The sequence below is a fragment of the Hemibagrus wyckioides genome, linkage group LG24, assembly GCF_019097595.1.
Source record: "Hemibagrus wyckioides isolate EC202008001 linkage group LG24, SWU_Hwy_1.0, whole genome shotgun sequence".
In the NCBI taxonomy this organism is placed as follows: Eukaryota; Metazoa; Chordata; class Actinopteri; order Siluriformes; family Bagridae; genus Hemibagrus; species Hemibagrus wyckioides.
The window spans coordinates 10,042,341-10,062,637 of record NC_080733.1 but is presented as its reverse complement, the minus strand read 5'-3'; the positions used below and the strand labels follow the sequence as shown (position 1 = coordinate 10,062,637).

Below are 20,297 nucleotides of genomic sequence, written 5' to 3'. Positions count from 1 at the left end.
GTTTTTCCATCATCTGTGCTGCAATACATCATATAATAAGCTAATAAAATGCTTAAATAATTAATGTGTGTGTGTGGCTTCATCCAATCAGAGAACAGCTAGGCCTGGTGTGCTAGGATATTGTTTGCGCTTTCTTGTGAAATATAAATGTACATACATGACTGATTCATATTTGTTTGAATACTAAATCTTTTCTGTTTTCTGCCATGTACATGCAAATTGTGCACAAAAATGTAATCGAGGATATGAACTAAACATGAAGCCGTGTTTTGCTGTGGTTAAGCTGTTACAGGTGGAGACCTAAGAGTTACTTTACCGACTGAAATTTTAATCAGGGGACTTCCAGTGTCAACTTACCCACAGTCCTCTCTGCCATATCTAGTCATCTCTAGATCTTCACCACATCATCACCTTACCAGAATAAGATTACCAGAGTAAGACCGAGAGATACGAGCGTGCCAAGAAAAAAGCGCGGAGAAAAAATAAAAGCAAAGTGTCGTGACAAGTAAAGACAAAAAAAACCGAGAAAGCGGGTAAAGAGGAGCAGACGCAAATCTGCGGGCGGCTGTGTGATCTCACTGCGGAAGACAAGCGGCACTCTGGGTTTACATGTGTTAGACAAAATGAAGAGGAAAACGAAACGTAGAAGACGATGAAATGAAGAAGAAGAAGAAAAAGAAGAAGAGTACATGCATTGAGGATGTACAGCTATGCTTTAGTTAAAATCAGAATCATGAGTTTTGTGCTTCACAGGTGTGTATAACATAAAAAGCATCTGAAATAGGGCTTTTCCCCAGACAGAGAACCGCAGTCACACTTAAACACACACACACACGTTCTTCAGAACAAAACTGCGGTATGTAAACCACAGCTAGTGTGTGCATGTCCCAGTTATATGTGACTACAGTTACTATGCCATCCATCTAAACACCAGTGACACTGACTAAACTCAAAGCAAATATGAGAGGAGTTAATAGCTAATAATATTTGCATGAAGTTTGAATTACAGTGTCGTGTATTAAAGCTGCCTTTCTTTTATTAAAAACAAAATATTTTTAAAATTTTTAAAAATAAATCATCGTCGTACGGGTTTTTTAGCGCAACAACGTTTTTTGTGAGCGGACTGATCAAACATCATACACAGCATGTCTCACAGAAATGTTTTTATGTAATACTTTTGACATATCATCTACCTTCAATAACAAACATAACACCCATGAGCCATAAGTTAACCTGCAGTATCGTGAGTAAACGTGTAATAAACACTGTCACCCTACAGCACTGTACCAGAACCATATTAATCTCGCAACTTCACCATGAAGTACTATATACTACTGAACTTTCCTTTCCAGGCCAAAGACACACAAACACAACCTTACACAAATCCAGAAGTGAGAATAAAATTAAGAGAGTGTTTCCGTGCATAGGGAATATTTTTAGTCTGCACCTTAACGGCTGCTTGTGCAGGACCTGTGAATGTATCCATTCATGCACTAAGAAAAATCTAGCACCATCCACACACACCCACATGCACACACACCCACATGCACACAAGTCACTCTGATACTAAATTCCACTCAGCTTCTCTAAAAGCCCAGTAAACTCTTACACCTGCTTGCTAGTTAGAGTCATGTCTCATTTACTAGCTGTTTGTTTCAGTATGTTGATTCAGCACATACTCATTCCTCTGAGCTCGCTATAAGGTCACGCTGACCTTCACACTCTCCCTGAAATACGATCCTTTCACTAAACATCTTTCCTCCAGTGCTTACACGACAATCTGGAGCCCAAAGCACATATATATTACTTTAGGATAGATAACCTTCATGAAGGGGTTATAGTAGCAACCTTTGTACAGAGCTCAAGGTGAAAATATCAATATTAGCGATTTCTGTGACTGGACTCTCTCCATTTGTAAAACCTGTGGAGTACTTTGTCACTGTATCTGCATTTAGAGTTGTTTCAAAAGTAAATGTAGATAAATTTAGTCGCTCAGTCATTTTAAGTAACAGCTTTATCATGGTTAGGATCATGGTAGGTTCCTATTGGATCCATTTACATACATTCAACTTAAAGTCTTCAATCTACCTACTGAAATGTTTCTGGAAGGTGGAGGAAACCAGAGAACTACATGGACGGGGGAAAACATAACAGTTCAAACAGAGAAAAATTCCCAGGCTCAGGAATTAAGCAGGGACCCCGGAGAGCTTCATCGGTCCTGGTGAAGCAGCAACTATAAATGGACCACCATGCTGCTCATAGCAATCACCCCATCATTAGTAAACTTTTAGTAAGACGTTAAAAAAAACGCTGACCAGCAAACAACTCTCACAACAGGGCCAGAACTAATAACCCGTACAAAACCAGCCACTTCCTCAGCTCTTTTCCTGACACATCCACTGAATATTCCCTGTAACACCTCAATAACCAGAAAGGGGGCAGCCTGGTATCATGTACAACATTATGAGGAAAGTGTCACATGCACATACACACCTAATCCTACATTCCTGTAATTAAGAAATCCGGCAGCTGTACACATGCCGCTGGTCACGCCTCACAGGAAGTGACACCTGAAAATATGTGTGTTGACATAGCATGACTCAGGACAGGGATCTGGCTTGGAACTGCTGACAATGACAGTTGTCTGACCGGCCTGTTCTTCATGGTTCCCGACATGTCCTTGTAAACATTAGGCTAATTACCAGCTAAACTGAGATTTGTTTAAGATTAAGGGAACAGAGCAATCAGTAAGGCAGCGTCGGAATACACAGAGCGCCTAGAGGAGTGTGTGTCTGTGTGTGTGTGTGTGTGTGGACATGGTCAGTGGACAGAAAATGAGCATGTCTGCCTCCACCCTGTTTGAATATGCGCTTAGGTGCCATCAAGAGATTACAGAAGACTGAGCTGCAGACTGACTTAACACGCAGATGGAGCTGAAAATGCCACCAAACAAACCGCATCCTGAAAACAGCCTGCCTGAAATACACACACAAGAACCAAGCACAGGGCTACACAGGGCTTGTGCTAATTCTGCAATGAGCCATCCTGCTCGGTTACCAGGACAATGTTTGTAGTTAAACAAATGTTTATTCTTCCTGAAACACAGAAAATGAATTTTAAAAGCACCCGCACACCAAACCTATAAGCTGGAGCAATCGCTCCCACACACTAGACGGCTTTCTTTACAGTAATTATGGCTTTTTATGTTCCAGGCCACTGCAGGGTGTAAAAAGGCGGTATATCAAGAGCCATTAAAGGTCAAAATAAAAACCCTCTAACAACCAAACCATTTCCAAGCACAATAAGTACATCAACACTTCAACCAGCCTGAACGTAGCGTTAAAATATCTAGAGTAATCATGTTTTAATGCTCTACTTTCAATAAAATGGCAAAACCAGTAAAAATATATGAGTATTTCTCATATTCTCATACCATCCAAACCAAGCCGCTAGCTAATTAACTGCTAGTAAGCTAGCTCACATTTGTCACAGATTGAAATGAATATTCTCTCATTTGTCCCATATTTATTAATAAATCTGTCAATATATGTGTATTTATATAACCATTGTTTCAGTCAGCACTAATGATAGCCTAGCTAGCTTAGCATGTAGTCTAGTTTTTAGCTATGATGTCTTGTTGCAGTTTTAAGCTGTTGAAGTTGCTAATTAAACTCTAGGGTTGTTATAGTCAGTCATTATTTATATGGTACAGTTACCTCACCATTGACTTTATTGTTTTCGAATACTGGTTCAAATCGTTTAATGTCTTTTAGCGTTAGCCCATTTAGCTCCTGCGCATTAAAATCAGCCCATTTAGCTCCTAATTTAGCTTAATTTACCCCATTTAGCTCCACTGGCTCTCATAATTTTTGTGCCCAAACTGACTCCCCCCAAAATAAAATGTCACAACATCCATTTATCTGTACATTGGACATGGACTGCACCGAAACCCTTTTTTTCTGTGTTTAATCTGCTACTGGTGTAAACATGCCACATTGCTATTTCTCTTGCTACCTTATCATTATCCTCTCGTACTTTATCATTCATGGCATCTATCAAACACACATAACACCATGACATTGCTGACTGTAACTTAATGATACAGCTATCTATTTCTGACTAAACCCGTGATACTGTAAATCAGTGATATTTTTAGTCTAGTTATCATACTGTGAAGATTCCAAACCATAACATTTCTCATGAGCTCATATGTAATGCTGCATGAAATGTTTTGTTTGTTTTTTATTTTTCAGAATTAGAAAAAAGTGCTGTAAGTAGAAACAGTGCTGTAGGCTTTCCTACTTTATCTGGAAAAGTGCTTTAGAGCTTTACTATTAAAACCAGATAAAGATATAGCTAACGGTTACGGTAACCTTTTTACAGGTACACAATATTCACATTAGCATGTTAAAATGCACAAGAAATACACCAGCAAGCAGGAAAGGTACAGTTTAGAGCAGTGTTTTAAACAATGTACCGAATTACATAATCTAAATCAAAGAGGTTTTAACGGAAAAAAAAAGAAAAAAGAATAAGGTTTTTGAGTACATGGATCTGTTAAGGTGCTAAGATAAAAAGTAGGAAAGCCCTGAAATCCCTAAATGCAGTCCTGGATTTTCCCTCCAAAACCTCACCTCATTACCTTTAACAACTGCAAAGGCAGAGACAGTTATAAAGATTTATCTGACCACAATGGTGAGAAAGTTGTGTTTGTGTGAGAGAGAGTAGACACCGGCACAACAGTGACATCACAGGTAATGGCTTCTGCTTAGGGGTTTGGACTGGGTTCAAAACTCAGGGTGATTTAAAAGGAGAGATTTATCGAAGCCCTTTGCTAATGCCGTAAATCTACGAGGAGGGGCTGAGGCTTTCACTCTGATGGCACAAGAAAGTCACTGTATACGACAGGAATGAGAGACAAAGCAAGATTTACACCTCCGCTGAGAAGAAGTGTCTCTGTTCCCTCTCTTTTAGCTTCAGAGATGAATGACGAAAGATTTCCTCAATCACAGTTAAAAGTGGGTGGAGCGGAAAGGGGTCGTGAGAGAGACAAATTTCGGAGCAGGTCAGGGGCCGGGAAAGGACAAGAAGAGAAAAGAGAGAAAGCAGAAAGGAGTGGAATGAGCAGAGGCTACACAAACATGGGACAGACTAAAAGTCGGCTCGCTGGCACTACCATTTTCCTTCAGCTGTCGTCGTCGCCAGGGCAACCTGTCAATTAGACCCTGACCTCAGCCTCTTGACCTCAAGCTCCCAAAAGCCCTTTCTCAATCAGCATTAAGCCTGCATCATCATTTGGACTTTTCACACAGTAGGTCCAATCAAAATCATTTCTTAAATAGGATTTTAAGGGCAAATGTCTACAAATGCAAATTACAAGAGATTAAATCTGATTTTATTTCCCCAATCTATAGCTCACGTATCCACAGTGGTGGTTATGGTAAGCATGCATTCTCTACAGTAAGTAGTGCTGAACTACTATTTTTTTTGTCTATTACGATGTTCTTGTTGCAAATTTTTGACATTATCAGAATCACCACTTAAATAAATCCCTGCTGCATTTCTCTCGTAGTTTAGGCAGGTGAGAACACAAGAACCATACTCGGGTGGCGACCAAAATCTGAACCAAAACCATTCTGAGAGAATCTGAGCAAGGTCGTCTCTGTCAAGCGTAATCTAGCATGGATTAAGTGCACTGAGTAAGTGCTTCAGCTCTGAACTGAACCAACTTCAGGAAATGAACCAAATATAGCATGTATAGAAAATAAAAGTTAGATGCATGGACAAAATGTTTTAAACTAGTTACAGAATTCCCGAATCGTTCATTTAGCACCGGTGTTCTCTGTGTCAGCTTGATGAATGCAATTTGTGCATGCACTTGGTGTTTTGTTGACCTTTTTCCATTGCTGTATTTCTGAACAATAAATGAAATAGAATTTCAAGGACAGTTTCAGGCCTGACAGACTCACAGACTCAGCCAGAGCTGTTTGTTGTTGATGTTGTTGGTCATTGAATTACATACAGTGTAAAACCCAACCCAACCAATTTCATTGTGATTCAGACTTGACAACCTGACTAATACGTGTGAAAACACCCTAAAAACACCACATACCAAATGACTAAAAACTAAAACAAAAAAGAAACCAAATAAAATGAGTCATATGTCCAGAATTCATACTGGGAAAAACAGGATTGTGTCTGGATTAAAAAAAGTCTTGGTGCAAAAAGTCTTCCCTGCTTGCATATACACTATATTGCCAAAAGTATTCGCTCACCTGCCTTGACTCGCATATGAACTTAAGTGACATCCCATTCCTAATCCATAGGGTTCAATATGACGTCGGTCCACCCTTTGCAGCTATAACAGCTTCAACTCTTCTGGGAAGGCTGTCCACAAGGTTTAGGAGTGTGTTTATGGGAATTTTTGACCATTCTTCCAGAAGCGCATTTGTGAGGTCACACACTGATGTTGGACGAGAAGGTCTGACTCTCAGTCTCCGCTCTAATTCATCCCAAAGGTGTTCTATCGGGTTGAGGTCAGGACTCTGTGCAGGCCAGTCAAGTTCATCCACACCAGACTCTGTCATCCATGTCTTTATGGACCTTGCTTTGTGCACTGGTGCACAGTCATGTTGGAAGAGGAAGGGGCCAGCTCCAAACTGTTCCCACAAAGTTGGCAGCATGGAATTGTCCAAAATGTCTTGGTATGCTGAAGCATTCAGAGTTCCTTTCACTGGAGCTAAGGGGCCAAGCCCAGCTCCTGAAAAACAACCCCACGCCATAATCCCCCCTCCACCAAACTTTACACTTGGCACAATGCAGTCAGACAAGTACCGTTCTCCTGGCAACCGCCAAACCCAGACTCGTCCATCAGATTGCCAGATGGAGAAGCGCGATTCGTCACTCCAGAGAACGCGTCTCCACTGCTCTAGAGTCCAGTGGCGGCGTGCTTTACACCACTGCATCCGACGCTTTGCATTGCACTTGGTGATGTATGGCTTGGATGCAGCTGCTCGGCCATGGAAACCCATTCCATGAAGCTCTCTGCGCACTGTTCTTGAGCTAATCTGAAGGCCACATGAAGTTTGGAGGTCTGTAGCGATTGACTCTGCAGAAAGTTGGCGACCTCTTCGCACTATGCGCCTCAGCATCCGCTGACCCCGCTCCGTCAGTTTACGTGGCCTACCACTTCGTGGCTGAGTTGCTGTCGTTCCCAAACACTTCCACGTTCTTATAATACAGCTGACAGTTGACTGTGGAATATTTAGGAGCGAGGAAATTTCACGACTGGATTTGTTGCACAGGTGGCATCCTATCACAGTTCCACGCTGGAATTCACTGAGCTCCTGAGAGCGACCCATTCTTTCACAAATGTTTGTAAAAACAGTCTGCATGCCTAGGTGCTTGATTTTATACACCTGTGGCCATGGAAGTGATTGGAACACCTGATTCTGATTATTTGGATGGGTGAGCGAATGCTTTTGGCAATATAGTGTATATGCCAGAAACAGACTGCTATCTATCTAAAGTCTTACTTTACAAAACTAAAGAGCAATGTGTCAATACTGTTTACTGCTTAACTCATGATATGGGCTTAAAGTCCACTTGCTCAATAGAAAATAATGCATGTAGGTCAGACACAGGAGACGAGCCTGATGGTCAATATAACGTGAGGCAGGTCTTTTTATTTACGTGTTTGAAGACATACACTATAAGTGTATGATCCAAAAGTTTTGGGACACCCCTCCAAATCATTGAATTCAGGTGTTGTTTTTCAGGGGTTGGGCTTGGCCCCTTAGATCCAGTGAAAGGAATTCTTAATGCTTCAGCATACCGAGACATTTTTGGACAATTTTATGCTCCCAACTTTGTAAGAACAGTTTGGAGATGGCCCCTTTCTGTTCCAACATGACTGCACACCAGTGCACAAAGCAAGGTCCATACAGACATGGATGAGTGAGTTTGGTGTGGAGGAACTTGACTGGCCTGCACAGAGTCCTGACCCCAACACGTTTGGGATCATTTAGGGCAGGAGCTATGCCTTCTCATCCAACATCAGTGCCTGAATTCACAAATAAACACATTCCTAAACCTTGTGGAAAGCCTTCCCAGAAGAGTTGAAGCTGTTATAGTTGCAAAGGGCGGGCCATTTCCATAATACATCCATGTGCATGTAAAGGCAGATGTCCCAAAACCTTTGGCTATATAGTGTAATGTGAAATTACCAGTGCACCAGGTGAAAGAACATGAAGTTGAAAGTTCTGGGACTCTCTTAGGCCTCTATAAATTAAAAAGGCACATTTTGCCCTGCTCTCATTAATGCACTAAACGGTCAGTTGCAGTGCTAACGAGTGCTCCTGGCTCAGGCTCGTTATGAAGCACTAATCCGTTTTTAATAAGCCACTCCAGGTCTGAGCTAGGTGTGGTTCAGTAGCACTAGGCCCTGGAAGACTTCGGCTTGTTTGAAGTTTGTTAATATGTAAGATACCTAAAAAGTTTTAGTGTCATGCTCCATCAGCATCAAAATTAAATTATGGTGTTTACTATGAAAAAAATGGCCATGTCAAAGTGTGGGAACTGGAGAGAGAAAAAACAGTTAGAAAAAGGAAAGAGAGGGGCTTCTGAAAGCCTTGGGGGCCATTAGAGGAAAGTAGGGGAGGGGAAAAAGGACCCCACAAACCATAGGACCAACCGACAACCGCCAAATAAAACAAATATACAGTCTTACACAAACACACACACAGTCAGATGTACTATCAAAGAAATCTTTCATTGCATCAGGACCCTCCATGCTCTTTTATGTTAATTTTCACCATTTTTCAGCAGATTTTTCTCACTGCTTCATTGCCCATGTTTGTATGAAGTGTATAGCCCATGTCAGCTCACAAACTGTGCAGACTAGAGGCCTGGGAACAAACAGGAAGTGACAGACCATCTGTCTCTCATAAACACACATCTTTCTGATACATATGGAGTTTTTAATCTATATAGATATTTATTTTTTCCTCCTGTCGGCTTCAACTGCTCTGACCCCCTGTCATCTGACCTTCCATCTACACATGCTTTCACTTTTTATTCGAGTCTGATTATGTGACGGATAAAGTGTTCGTTTTGATTGTTGATATCTACTCCTAGCTTTAAACAAATGTGATACAGGTTACAGAAGTGATAAATCCTCCATGATGACCCATAATTGATTTGTAATCCATTTCCCTGGTATATCGTTAACCAAATCAATTAAAGCATGCAGAATATCTTCCAGGTCAGCAAACAAACTGAAGCCTGAACTTTAATCCTAAAAAAATAGACATAAGGTTAAGCTAGAAGTCTTCGAGATAAGGAGCAAGTGTTAGCATGACTGAATGATGAGATTAAAGTGAGTCACAGCTGCAACTGACATCATGGCTGTGTCTTGAGTCAGCAGAGAGAGAACAGACTTTCACCATGTTAGCTCCGGGGCCCAAGCACTGCGTTCTTACTAACACCCACACACATAAAATGCACCACCAGAGCTCGAACAATGCATCGCTCCTCCACAATGTACAGCACATAATTACACCATAACGGCTCTCTGTCATTAGCGAGATAGCGCCCTGTCAAGCCGGCAGCTGAGCAGCGTTTAGTCCAGGCTTAGAAAAGATTGTGAAACGAGGCTACATGGTATCGCAGTGTGGATGTATGCTAGACGAGATATGCAAGACCCACTCACTTGCCTAAGGGCTCAAACATCTCAAAGTTTTTTGTTTACACAACAGGCTAATCTAGCTTATTTATTAAATCTGATTTTTAGAATGTTTGTTCTTACAATTCCTGACAAATCTGAATTCTTTGTTCAGACTATAGAAAGAAACATAGATCCTGTATCACCCTTCACACATGTCCTTCTATTAATTAGGAAGGGTTTTATGGGTGTACACAAGCCAGGACTGAATTCCTAGGAAGACTGACACAGACATCTATAGGAAAGATACTTTGTGCAATTCCCAGTAATGTCTGAGCAGAAGAGATGCATCATCAAGGATCAGGATCATAATGTGGTATTCTGATGTTTATCCTGCAAGATGCTGATAGGAGAAAAAGCATGAAGAACAAAAGAAATGTCGTAGGAAAACTGAGCAAGAGACTAAAGATTTAGGATGTAGCGCTTATGACTGAATCACATACAGATACGGAGAGCTCTGTGTAAGAGCTCACAGCTCCACAGTTCTGGGTCGCTGATCAGAAGGTTAGGGTTCAAGCCCCAGCATTGCCAAGTTGCCACTGTTGGGCCTCTGAGCAAAGCCCTGGACCCTCTCAGCTCAAGGGATGGCATATCATGGCTGACCCTGTGCTCTGACCCAAGATTCCTAACAAGCTCAGATATGTAAAAACCTTAAACCATTCTCCGGTTTTCTTCCCTTGTCCACCTCATAGCAGGTTTGCAGGAAAATGGACTGCTTTGTGAATGTGTGTGCGCCTGATGACTGGCATTCTAACTAGTGTGAGAATTGCCCACTGTTACTAGGAGGGTCTCCAGATCAATCCTCCATCTACCTAGATAAATGAAGGGAAGGTGGAACTTGCATCATATCCAGTATAACGAGTTGTATGGTTGTGAGCGCATAACAATAACAATAAAGCTTTTAATGATGTCCCGAGTGTGAAAAGGGATTATCCGGATTAAGACAAATTTCCTCTGCACACACCAGAGCAGTGGTGACAGGACCAGGGCGGGACATGTTCTCAGTGAACGCCACATCATGACGTTATCAGCTTGGCTTTCCATATCCAAATGAACTCGGCCTAAACTCTGTGCTCAGTCTAGCTGTGTTCATCACTGATTTCATCCCTAGGGAGCGCAACAGAGCTGTCTGACTATTTTGCCTTGTTTGTGTCCCTCATCAGAGGCAGCCACACCCTGCCGGCACGATCGCGATATGCTGGCCTCGGCTCTTATCTCTAACGCTACATATGTGCTGTAGCTACACTGTCATACTGAGCTTCAGTGTATGTCTCACACTCTTTACTCGAACCACTGCCTTGACATCTATCTGTTTGCCCTGCTACCTTATCCTTATCATTTGTCAAACGTCACATCAGGCTAAAACTCATAACAGCTCAAAGCAAAGGGCAGTGCACTAACAATGTCACAGACTTCCAAGGACATTTGGTGTGTAATCTTTTAATGTACCGGTTATGTATTGTTTTTGATTAGGTTTCACAACACTGTATCCGCTCTCAGTTTATAAAGATCATGTCCATGACGTCCATGAAGGGCAATGCTCCAGCTCCAGATATGGCCTAGGTAGTCAGACGTGACCACTGGATTTTTTTTAATAATCATGCAAGAACAATGTGAATAAAAGAGCCAGAGCACACGGTGTGTAGGAAACACTGTGATAATTCTCTCTAGTAGCTGACGGCAAGAGGCTTGTGAGCAGAAAGTTGTAACTGTAGTGCAAACTACAACAGCTTTTATCTTCCCCTACAACATCAAATTCCATGTCTAATTTTGGAGCAAAGCTGTAGTTGCGTCTTTATAAAAGTATGCTGTCAGTTTCAGAGCCACTGAAACTGGTCTTGTGAGTTTGTGACGAATGGATGTGAGGAATGGAGGAACATTTATGTATTTGCATCTCAGAGCAGAATAAGGATCATCATATTGTAACTCGTGTTATAGGATGAGACGGGGTTGTGTGCCATGTGACATGTCGTCTCTACCTGCCATCTGTCTCCTCACGACACGCAGGTGGAACTGGCTGTAATTTCATCCTCACCTGTTTAAACTTTCATCACCACGTGTCTTCCCCTCATACCACTGAAGTGGCCTGCATGATGAAAAGTATGTGGGGTACATCAGAAGAGGGAACCGCCCGTGGCAGCCATTTGTCGTGACGAACAGCACTTACTTCAAAGGGCCTTTAAAAATATGGTCACTTTGTCTCTGAGACAAACTGAAACTTTGTCTCTGAGATTCTTGGTGCTGTCTTTATGCTGAATGAAAAAATTACAGTATACAATTACCTTGTAGAGTAAACCCTAACTAGATTCAAGTATTTCTATGCCAAATAAGCTCTTTAAAATAGGCATCATATTTTTATACATAGCTACATCATAGCATACGCACAATACAAGGAATGAACCTGGTAGAGGTGTTAGGAAGTTTTCATTACCTAGTCCATCTGTTTACTATTAAATTAGGATACATAAATTGTTTAGATAAGCATCAGTAAAAGTAGAACAATGAAACACTGGCTTTGGTATTTAATAATGCTGTGTATTATGTTTCAACTTCTACCAGGACCTTTCAGAGATCTCACAGTGATGGGTGCAGGGTTACAGAAAATAGGGTCCAGTTAAGAGAATAACCGCAGGCTATGACCCAACGGACAGATATGCTACATGGACAAACCGACCATCACACCCACATGTTGACGTTCTCCAAACACAAAGTTAGAAGTACACAATTGTATAAGCATGTCAAATGAAGACATGTTCTGCCAATGTGGAAGTGGAAGTGGAAGAACTTGAGTGTACTGCACAGAGCCATTGAATACTGTTGGAATGAACTGGAATGCCAAGTACACACCAGGCCTCTTCACCCGACATCACCCTCACTCATGCTCTCGCAGCTGAATGAACACAAGCCAAGCTCTAAAATCTAGTGCAAAGCCTTCCCAAAGAGTGGAGGTTCTTTTAACAGAAAAGGCAGACAAAGAAATATTAATGCCTATGGTTTAGGAAGTTCAAAATATGTGTTTGATGATGCACATACTTTTGGCCATACCACGGACTGGCATAGAGGTAAAACTCGCATACGCATATTTTACCCAAAAACACACAAACCCAATGAGCCTCAAATGTAATCTTATTAAAGTTTAAACTCCTACGGTGTGACTTTTCTGAGAAAGCAGCTTTACCCCGGACAATAGGCTCAGTGTGTGGAGGTTAGTGAGGTATTAAACACCCCTCCTCACTTCTTATCCATATGGTCAGCACACACACGCCTGGTGCCATCCACTATCCAACTGTTTGTCCCATGATCCAGGATTGAATTACAACACCAAAACAAATGCCACACCGTTTCATTTAAGCTGATAAAAGAAGAATGTAGGCAGATAGCACATAAAATAAAATACAATTCAATTTCTAATAGGAGACCACACACAGTACAGAGGAGATAAAACTGCATAACCTTTCTAGGGCAGAAAGAGAAAGATGAGGCTACGCCTCTTAAACAAATCATATCCATTCACCTCAGTCATAGCAGCAGTACACCCTGCACGCACACGCACACGCACACACACACACACACACCTATCCATCACTTAGTCTTCTTGCCTTCAGGCCAGATTATATGATTCCTTGTCTTAAGCATAAAGACATATACAAACACTTGATCTATTATCTCTGTATTTTTATTCTAGCTTCAGGCTCAATTAACAAACAATAGTGAGGATGCATTAGCATGACATCACTCTTCCCAGAAAAAAAAAGGATTTTCACAAGACAATTGACATCTTGAGTAAGACTAAATGACTAAATATTAGGACGTGTGAGGAGAAGGAATTTACAGAAACACCACTGACCATGGCCTAGGTCTGCTACTACAACAGGTGACAGCTGTCCCAAAGGAGCATCAACACCCCACCCAATGAGTTACAGCAGTGCAGAAACTCTCCAAAGCGTGCACGCTCACCAAGCTAGAATTTACTGCGTTCACTTCAATGTAGATGATTTTTCATCCACCGAGTGCCAATGGGACATGTACCAAACAGTGACTTGTTGCAAGTTCACCTGAACTCTCAATAAACAGTAAGTGTGGGGATCTCTAGACACATCATAGTTCGTACTGATTCGATTTAGCCATAAGGTAACTATTAAAAGAATAACACCAACCTCTTTTGACTTCAAGGTCTTGAAGATATTGTCTGTATGATGCCGCAGCGCTCATATCAACTTTGCCATATAAACGCCAAAAGAAATAAAAAAAAGACAAAAAAAAAGGAACTACAAACTGTGAAAGAGTTAAAAAGGAAGGAAAGTGAAAATGTGAACGTAGTAAGAAACGACTTCAAAAAAAAAAAAAGAGAAGACGCATTAGCTCATCTGTAAACTCTATGGAATCCAAGATGTTAAAGGTCCAGGGTCTTTACGGAAATCCAGGCGTCTTAAGCGTCAGTTTTCTGTTTTTGGTTGCTTTTTGTTGGTTACAGGCTAAAAAAAGCCTGCGGATTTGTGTGTGTACCAGTCAGCAGCCTGGTAAGCTCTGAGGGAGCAGCGTGCTCTGAGCCGGAACTGTACTTTGACCACAAAAGCAGGTGATGTCACTGCTCGAGCCAGAGCATATGCTTTACTCCTGTCATGAGTCAGACGTATACGAGCATGCGTCTGTGGGCGTGTGCGTGTGTGTGTGGGTGTGTGTAGGTGTGTTTGCATGCTCAAGTCAGAAGTTGATTGATTGATAACACATACATACATTTTCAGCGTGTGAGAGGAAAGAATGTGAGAAAGTGTTCAAACAAACTGACCCTGCATAACACTAACGCTCTTTTCCGTCTAGCTTTTGTGTGCTGTGTGAATGAACCAGATGTTTGTGTGTATGTGAGGGTTGCTTAGCGCTTCCATATGACATTTCACACCAGAATATTAAACCAGAATCATTTCCTGAGGATGAAGAAACAGATAAAAGCAAGAAGTGAGACCCTTATTAAACGTCTAAGGGAGCCGTTTAATAAGAGTGGTGTTCCTATTTCTTTTACTTACATTAATATTTTTCTGTTATTTCTAGATTAGATTTTCCTGTTTAAACGCGCCACATAAACATCTCCCATTTTTATACTGTCTCCACTAAGACATAATTCACAGTTAGTCTGAATCTCAAATGGCTTTTTATGCTGCGTTCACACATACAGTGATTTTATCAAGTCACCAGGAGGTGGTCCTATTACTGGTTGCCATAGTAATAACTCTCCTCAGCGGGTGGCATAACTAATATTCCACCTCGACAACAAATCTGTTTTCCTAGCACTAAAACGAAACATTCTTGAGTGTTTGTATAGAAAATTCAGCTGTGTATATCTGCATTATATCATACGAGATGAAGGAGAAGCAGTGTGTGCTCTGTGCCACGGATCTCTACTGTCTTCACTCCCATTGGTAGTCAAAAGTGCAAAGAGTTGCTTCATATTTGCATAAACTTTGTTGTGCCGCTGGACACGCCCATATCTAGTCGATAATGTCGCTGTCACTCACGTCGCTGGCAGTCATCGGGTCTCGGGGAAAACGTTTGCTTGCTTCGCTGCTGTATGTTTGAATGCAGCATAATTCAGTAACTTGAAATATAAGCATGATAGAAAACATGCAGTCAAGAAAAGTAATCAGCGACTATTGGGGGGTGTGATGATGCAGTCATTAGCACTCATTTCCTTATAATGGCATGTCCCTTATTTTTCATTTTTATATAGCACAGCATTTTCCAACTGACTATATCTCAGTGATCAAAGAATGACACATAACATACCTGCACCCTGTTAGTGGTTACATTTAATGTTGTGAAACAAGTTACTCCCTGTTAGACCTTACATCATAACAGCTAGAGACAATCATGTCCTCACTAGCCTAATTTCTTTCTCGAGCAACATGTAATCTTCCGGTGAATTCAGAAAGCGCAAAGTCCTCTGTTCTGGCAGAAAACATGACTCTTAAACAGTGCTGATACAGAATTCTTCTATAAATGTGAAATAAACAGCTCCTTACAGACACCTTGAGGTTTTACTTTGTTAAACACCTTTTTAATCTGATTATTATGTCTTAGGTACAAAGATCTGTGGTGGTTGTTACTATAGAACATATTACAGCAAGCACATTACTTTCATATAAGCCTCTATGGTCAGAGCTACGGTCAGAGCCACAGTCAGAGCCACAGTCAGAGCGAAGGTTTAGAGCCACGGTCAGAGCTATGGTCAGAGCCACAGCCAGAGCAACAGCCAGAGCCACAGCCAGAGCCACAGCCAGAGCCAGAGCCACAGCCAGAGCCACAGCCAGAGCCACGGTCAGAGCTATAATCAGAGCCACAGTCAGAGAAACAGTAAGAGCTATGTTCAGAGCCAGAGCTACGGTCAGAGCCACAGTCAGAGCCACGGTCAGAGCTACGGTCAGAGCTACGGTCAGAGCTACAGTCAGAGCTACGGTCAGAGCTACGGTCAGAGCTACAGTCAGAGCTACAGTCACAGTCATAGTCAGAGCCATAGTCAGAGCCATAGTCAGAGCCATGCTCAGAGCTACTTTTACTGAAATAATAAAAACCATCAATCAGATCAATCAGATTTTAGGATTCAACAGAACCACCTAGTGGCAGAAGTATAAAAATCTGAAAATAATGTAAGCCATAAATAATATGCATTTTATTCAGAGCCCCATTCCAACAACAAGCGGCTTAAAGAATCATTTGGCAAGAAATATTATCATTATATTATTATATAAGCATTATTTTAGGTGTCTAAATGTAGTACATTCAAATATTTTTCTCTTCACCATGTAAATATTACATATTGTGAAATGTATTCTACCAGCCCTAAGGCATGTATTTACATAATGGATGAACACTAGAACACTGTTTTATAATCGGTGAGTGGCCATACCATGAGAGGATGATAATAAAGGATACAGAACTCTCACTGCTGAGCATCTTGTATCGATTTTGTATTGTATAGCACCTTGAATTCAAATCCAATCAAACTGTTCGCTCTCTGGAGATTCCCACTCTTTATACTGCAGCGCCTAATCTCATCATCTTTACTCGGTGCTATATCAAGAAGGTCCACTTCCCAGCCCTCAACTATGATTTCACCTTATGGCAGAATATTATCAGAATAGGCATGGTTTATTTATCTAACAGTGTTTAATGATAACAGTATCATTTGCAAAATTCTGCTTAGTTTTTGCATGTTACACAACCGACTTCATCCTCATGATGTTCCAGCTCGGGTTTTTGGTGTGTACCATGGTGCGTGTCTTGTGTGTTTACCCTTAGTGGTTCTCCCCATAGGACCATGAATCATAGCCAAGGAGTCAGTGTTTTTCTTTTCCTTCACATCCCAAGTTACAGTATTTTTAATATGGCGTTCTCTAACTTACTATACTAGAGGAAGGGTTACTTAAATGGCCTTAAATCAAATTTAACACACCACCCATCAGCAACATGTCAACTTGGTTCTATATACAGAAGCTCCAAAATATTATTACTCATGTACAGTTAAATAATGAGCCTTATAATTGAGTAGTTGGATTTTGTTCAGAGGGGTGTGTGTGTGTAATATATTTTACAGTTAAAAGGTTTTTTGTGACAAAAAAAGGCATAAAATCTGCTTTATTCAATTAAATACCTCACATTGTCCTGACTCAAACACACTGTGTGCCACTAATGTGTGCTTAACAAATATCCTAAATCCTCAAGACAAACTTTGTGGTGATATAAACACACCTCACAGCCAAAATATTTCTTCAAACCTTCACAAACACACAGTTTGTGATGTCACATAAACACATGTCACACAAAAAACACGTTTCCCGTGAGAACGTGAACTGCAGGCAGTGCTCAGGTAACGGGTTGTAATTAGCCACTGGTTATCAAGAGGATTGAAAAGAAGAGCGCTGTTTTTAAGAAGAGCACACAAATACGCCTCGAAGTAGAGTGAGCCTGTGGTGCGGTCATGTTGGTCAGCGAGTCCTGTGGGACAAAGCCGGAGGTGCTACAGTCTCCTGGATATCGATCTTCTTTACATTATATTAAACCATATTACCCGTTTAATTCAGTCAGGAGCCTCTTTGTGTTGTTATTCATAGCGATCTGTTGCTAAGACTAATGGTGCATCAAGCCACAGTGGTAACATAGTACACTTTTAGTCCGAGACTAGGCTTACGACTGCCTGACTGCACTCATACACCCTGAGCACAAAAGGAGGCCAGACTGAAGCCGCCAGCTCCTACTGACAATTACATGAATCACGCTTAAATATAAAGCAGACAGAGACTGAAGATTTAAAAGATGAAAAAAGGAAAAAAAAAAAAGAAAAAGAAAAAAAAAAAAGCCAGGGCATGGCTGTTACTTTAGTATAAAAATAAACAGATAAATAAATAGATAGATAAATTAATTAATTAATTAATTAAAATAAAATATCAATTATTTAAATCTAAAAATAAATCATTGATATTTTATTTTTTTTATTTATTTAATGCATATGCATTGGATTATCTATAGCCACTATATTCTATTTTAATATACTAAAGCTATTTTAATACATACTTTTAAATAAATAAATAAATAAATAAATAAATAAATAACTTAAAGTTTTCCTGAAAAACATGGGCAATGCAAACCTCAACTGTTACCAGCACTTTATGCTGTACTGAATTATTTTCTAGTTGTTGTTTTTTTTTTTTAAAGAATAAAATGAAAATTTAAAAAAAATAATATAAAGAGGAATGAGGAATTATTTAAACATTTCTTTATCCTAATCCTCCTGTACAAACTGCAGTCTCGAGGCCTAAACAGCAGCAAAATGTTGATGAGTCATGAGTCATTCATTTTATTTTTATTGTTGGTTGCAGAACACAGTAAAAGCTAATCTTGTGGGATTTTAACCCTGTCTGTGACCATTCATCACTGACCTTAAACACTGACTTACAACAGAACAGTCTGATACGTTTTGTAACCTGTGTTTTCTAACTATAGCGTAGCAGCGTAGCCTCAGGCTCGATGTTTAGAGTGTGAAGCACAGATAGCAGCTAGCTTTATTTTTAATGCTTGGTTCAAAAGCAGGGAAATTAAATGAGAAGGATTTGATCTAAAATGTGTCTGGTCTGCTAAATGTTGGCTAAAAATGATGTCTTGATGTCTTGTTTTTCTCAAACATGTTAACTTGTGTTTCTTAAACATGCTAGCTTCTTAACTTGTGTTCTAATCATTTATCCTCCTTCATAAGACATCACACTGTGTAGCTGATGCCATTTTGAGGATCGAAGAGAAAACCCACTGCAACGATATCATTGTGTCTTTGCTTCATTAGTGTACGAGATTCATTTTTATTTTCATTTATACTGATAATTGATATCCCTAACACACCTCACTACATAAAATCGTCTGCCATGCTGTCTCATAGCTATATTGCCTAGCTAGTTCAGTTACAGGCCACCTGGGAAGTTTATCTCAGCAGCAAATAGTGCTAACATTAGCAAAAGTTAGCTTTGATATCAACACAATTATCCCCCCTTGATGAAACACCATGATTGAATCCTTTATTCATCCAGGTGGTCTATTTTCATTATTTTTTACTCTGGTGTTCTCTTGCAAAATCTGATGAGGAATGTATTTTTAGCCATTTGTCACCTTTCAAAATGTTCACACTGTGCAGAAATTCTGTCTCCAATTAAACTCGATACACTTTGGATAGCAAACATCAGAGGATACAAACAAAGCCGGCTAGTTAAAGTTACAGGATGTCCTCAAAACAAAGCTGACTGATACTGTAACCCTGACCGGTGGTGTAACACCACAGCTTTTTCATCATGATCTACTAAAACATTGTTTTAAAACAGACTCAGTAAAACTGTCACTGTACAAACAGCAGCTCCGGCTGCAAGCCAAATAACAGCCACCCAAAGTGATTGAAATTGTGTTAATTACCTGAGAAACGGTGCCAGAATATTCCAGAATAGCAGCAGAAGTGATGGGACATGGAAGAGAAAGAGAACAAAAATCAGTTAGTTCACAGGCTGAGAGCTTGGACAGAAAACAGGAAACAGTCCCGTTTCATAGGAAAGTGCTTACAGTCCATACAGGGACATGAGTAGGGGTTTAATCTGGAAGAAACACTCATGAGCAGAGCTTCCACATGCCTGCTGTTTACAGAAATAACAGCATTATAATGTGATGAAGATGATCATAGTGTGACATGATGTGTGTACAAGATATACACTGCTTTAGAGAAACATCCCAAAAGTGATGTCTTCAGTCAGGTCAATTAATTACTCTGTGTGTGTGTGTGTGTGTGTGTGTGGAAATTAGCAATAAAGTATATTAATTTAATGTAAGCAATTTTACTTCATCATAAACTCAGAACATATTTTGGATTCGTTTAATCATAAAAGAAAGTAAAAAATGCAAAATGGCTTGAATCATGTTTACATCACAAGAGTTTTAGCTCAGTTTAAACCTGGATCATGAGCGCACACACGCACACACACACACACACTCTAACCAGCATTTCTGGTCCTAGAGTACCTCAGTCCAGGACCTCCTGGCTATCCTGGGTTAG

The 20,297-nt window shown here is 40.5% G+C and overlaps 1 protein-coding gene across 9 annotated transcripts in view; it reads right to left on the bottom strand.

Moving 5' to 3' along the window:
* The window catches only part of macf1a (microtubule actin crosslinking factor 1a), a 170,195-nt gene that overhangs the window by 111,267 nt on the left and 38,631 nt on the right, over positions 1-20,297 (bottom strand). Inside the window, exon 1 of one of the 9 annotated variants that reach the window (XM_058377511.1) lies at positions 13,879-14,157. The exons of the other annotated variants lie outside the window; for them this stretch is intronic. Within the exon in view, the coding sequence (XP_058233494.1) occupies positions 13,879-13,933 (55 nt within the window). The 5' untranslated portion in view covers positions 13,934-14,157. Of the gene's footprint in view, positions 1-13,878; positions 14,158-20,297 lie in introns of those variants that run through there. 9 annotated transcript variants of the gene reach the window in all.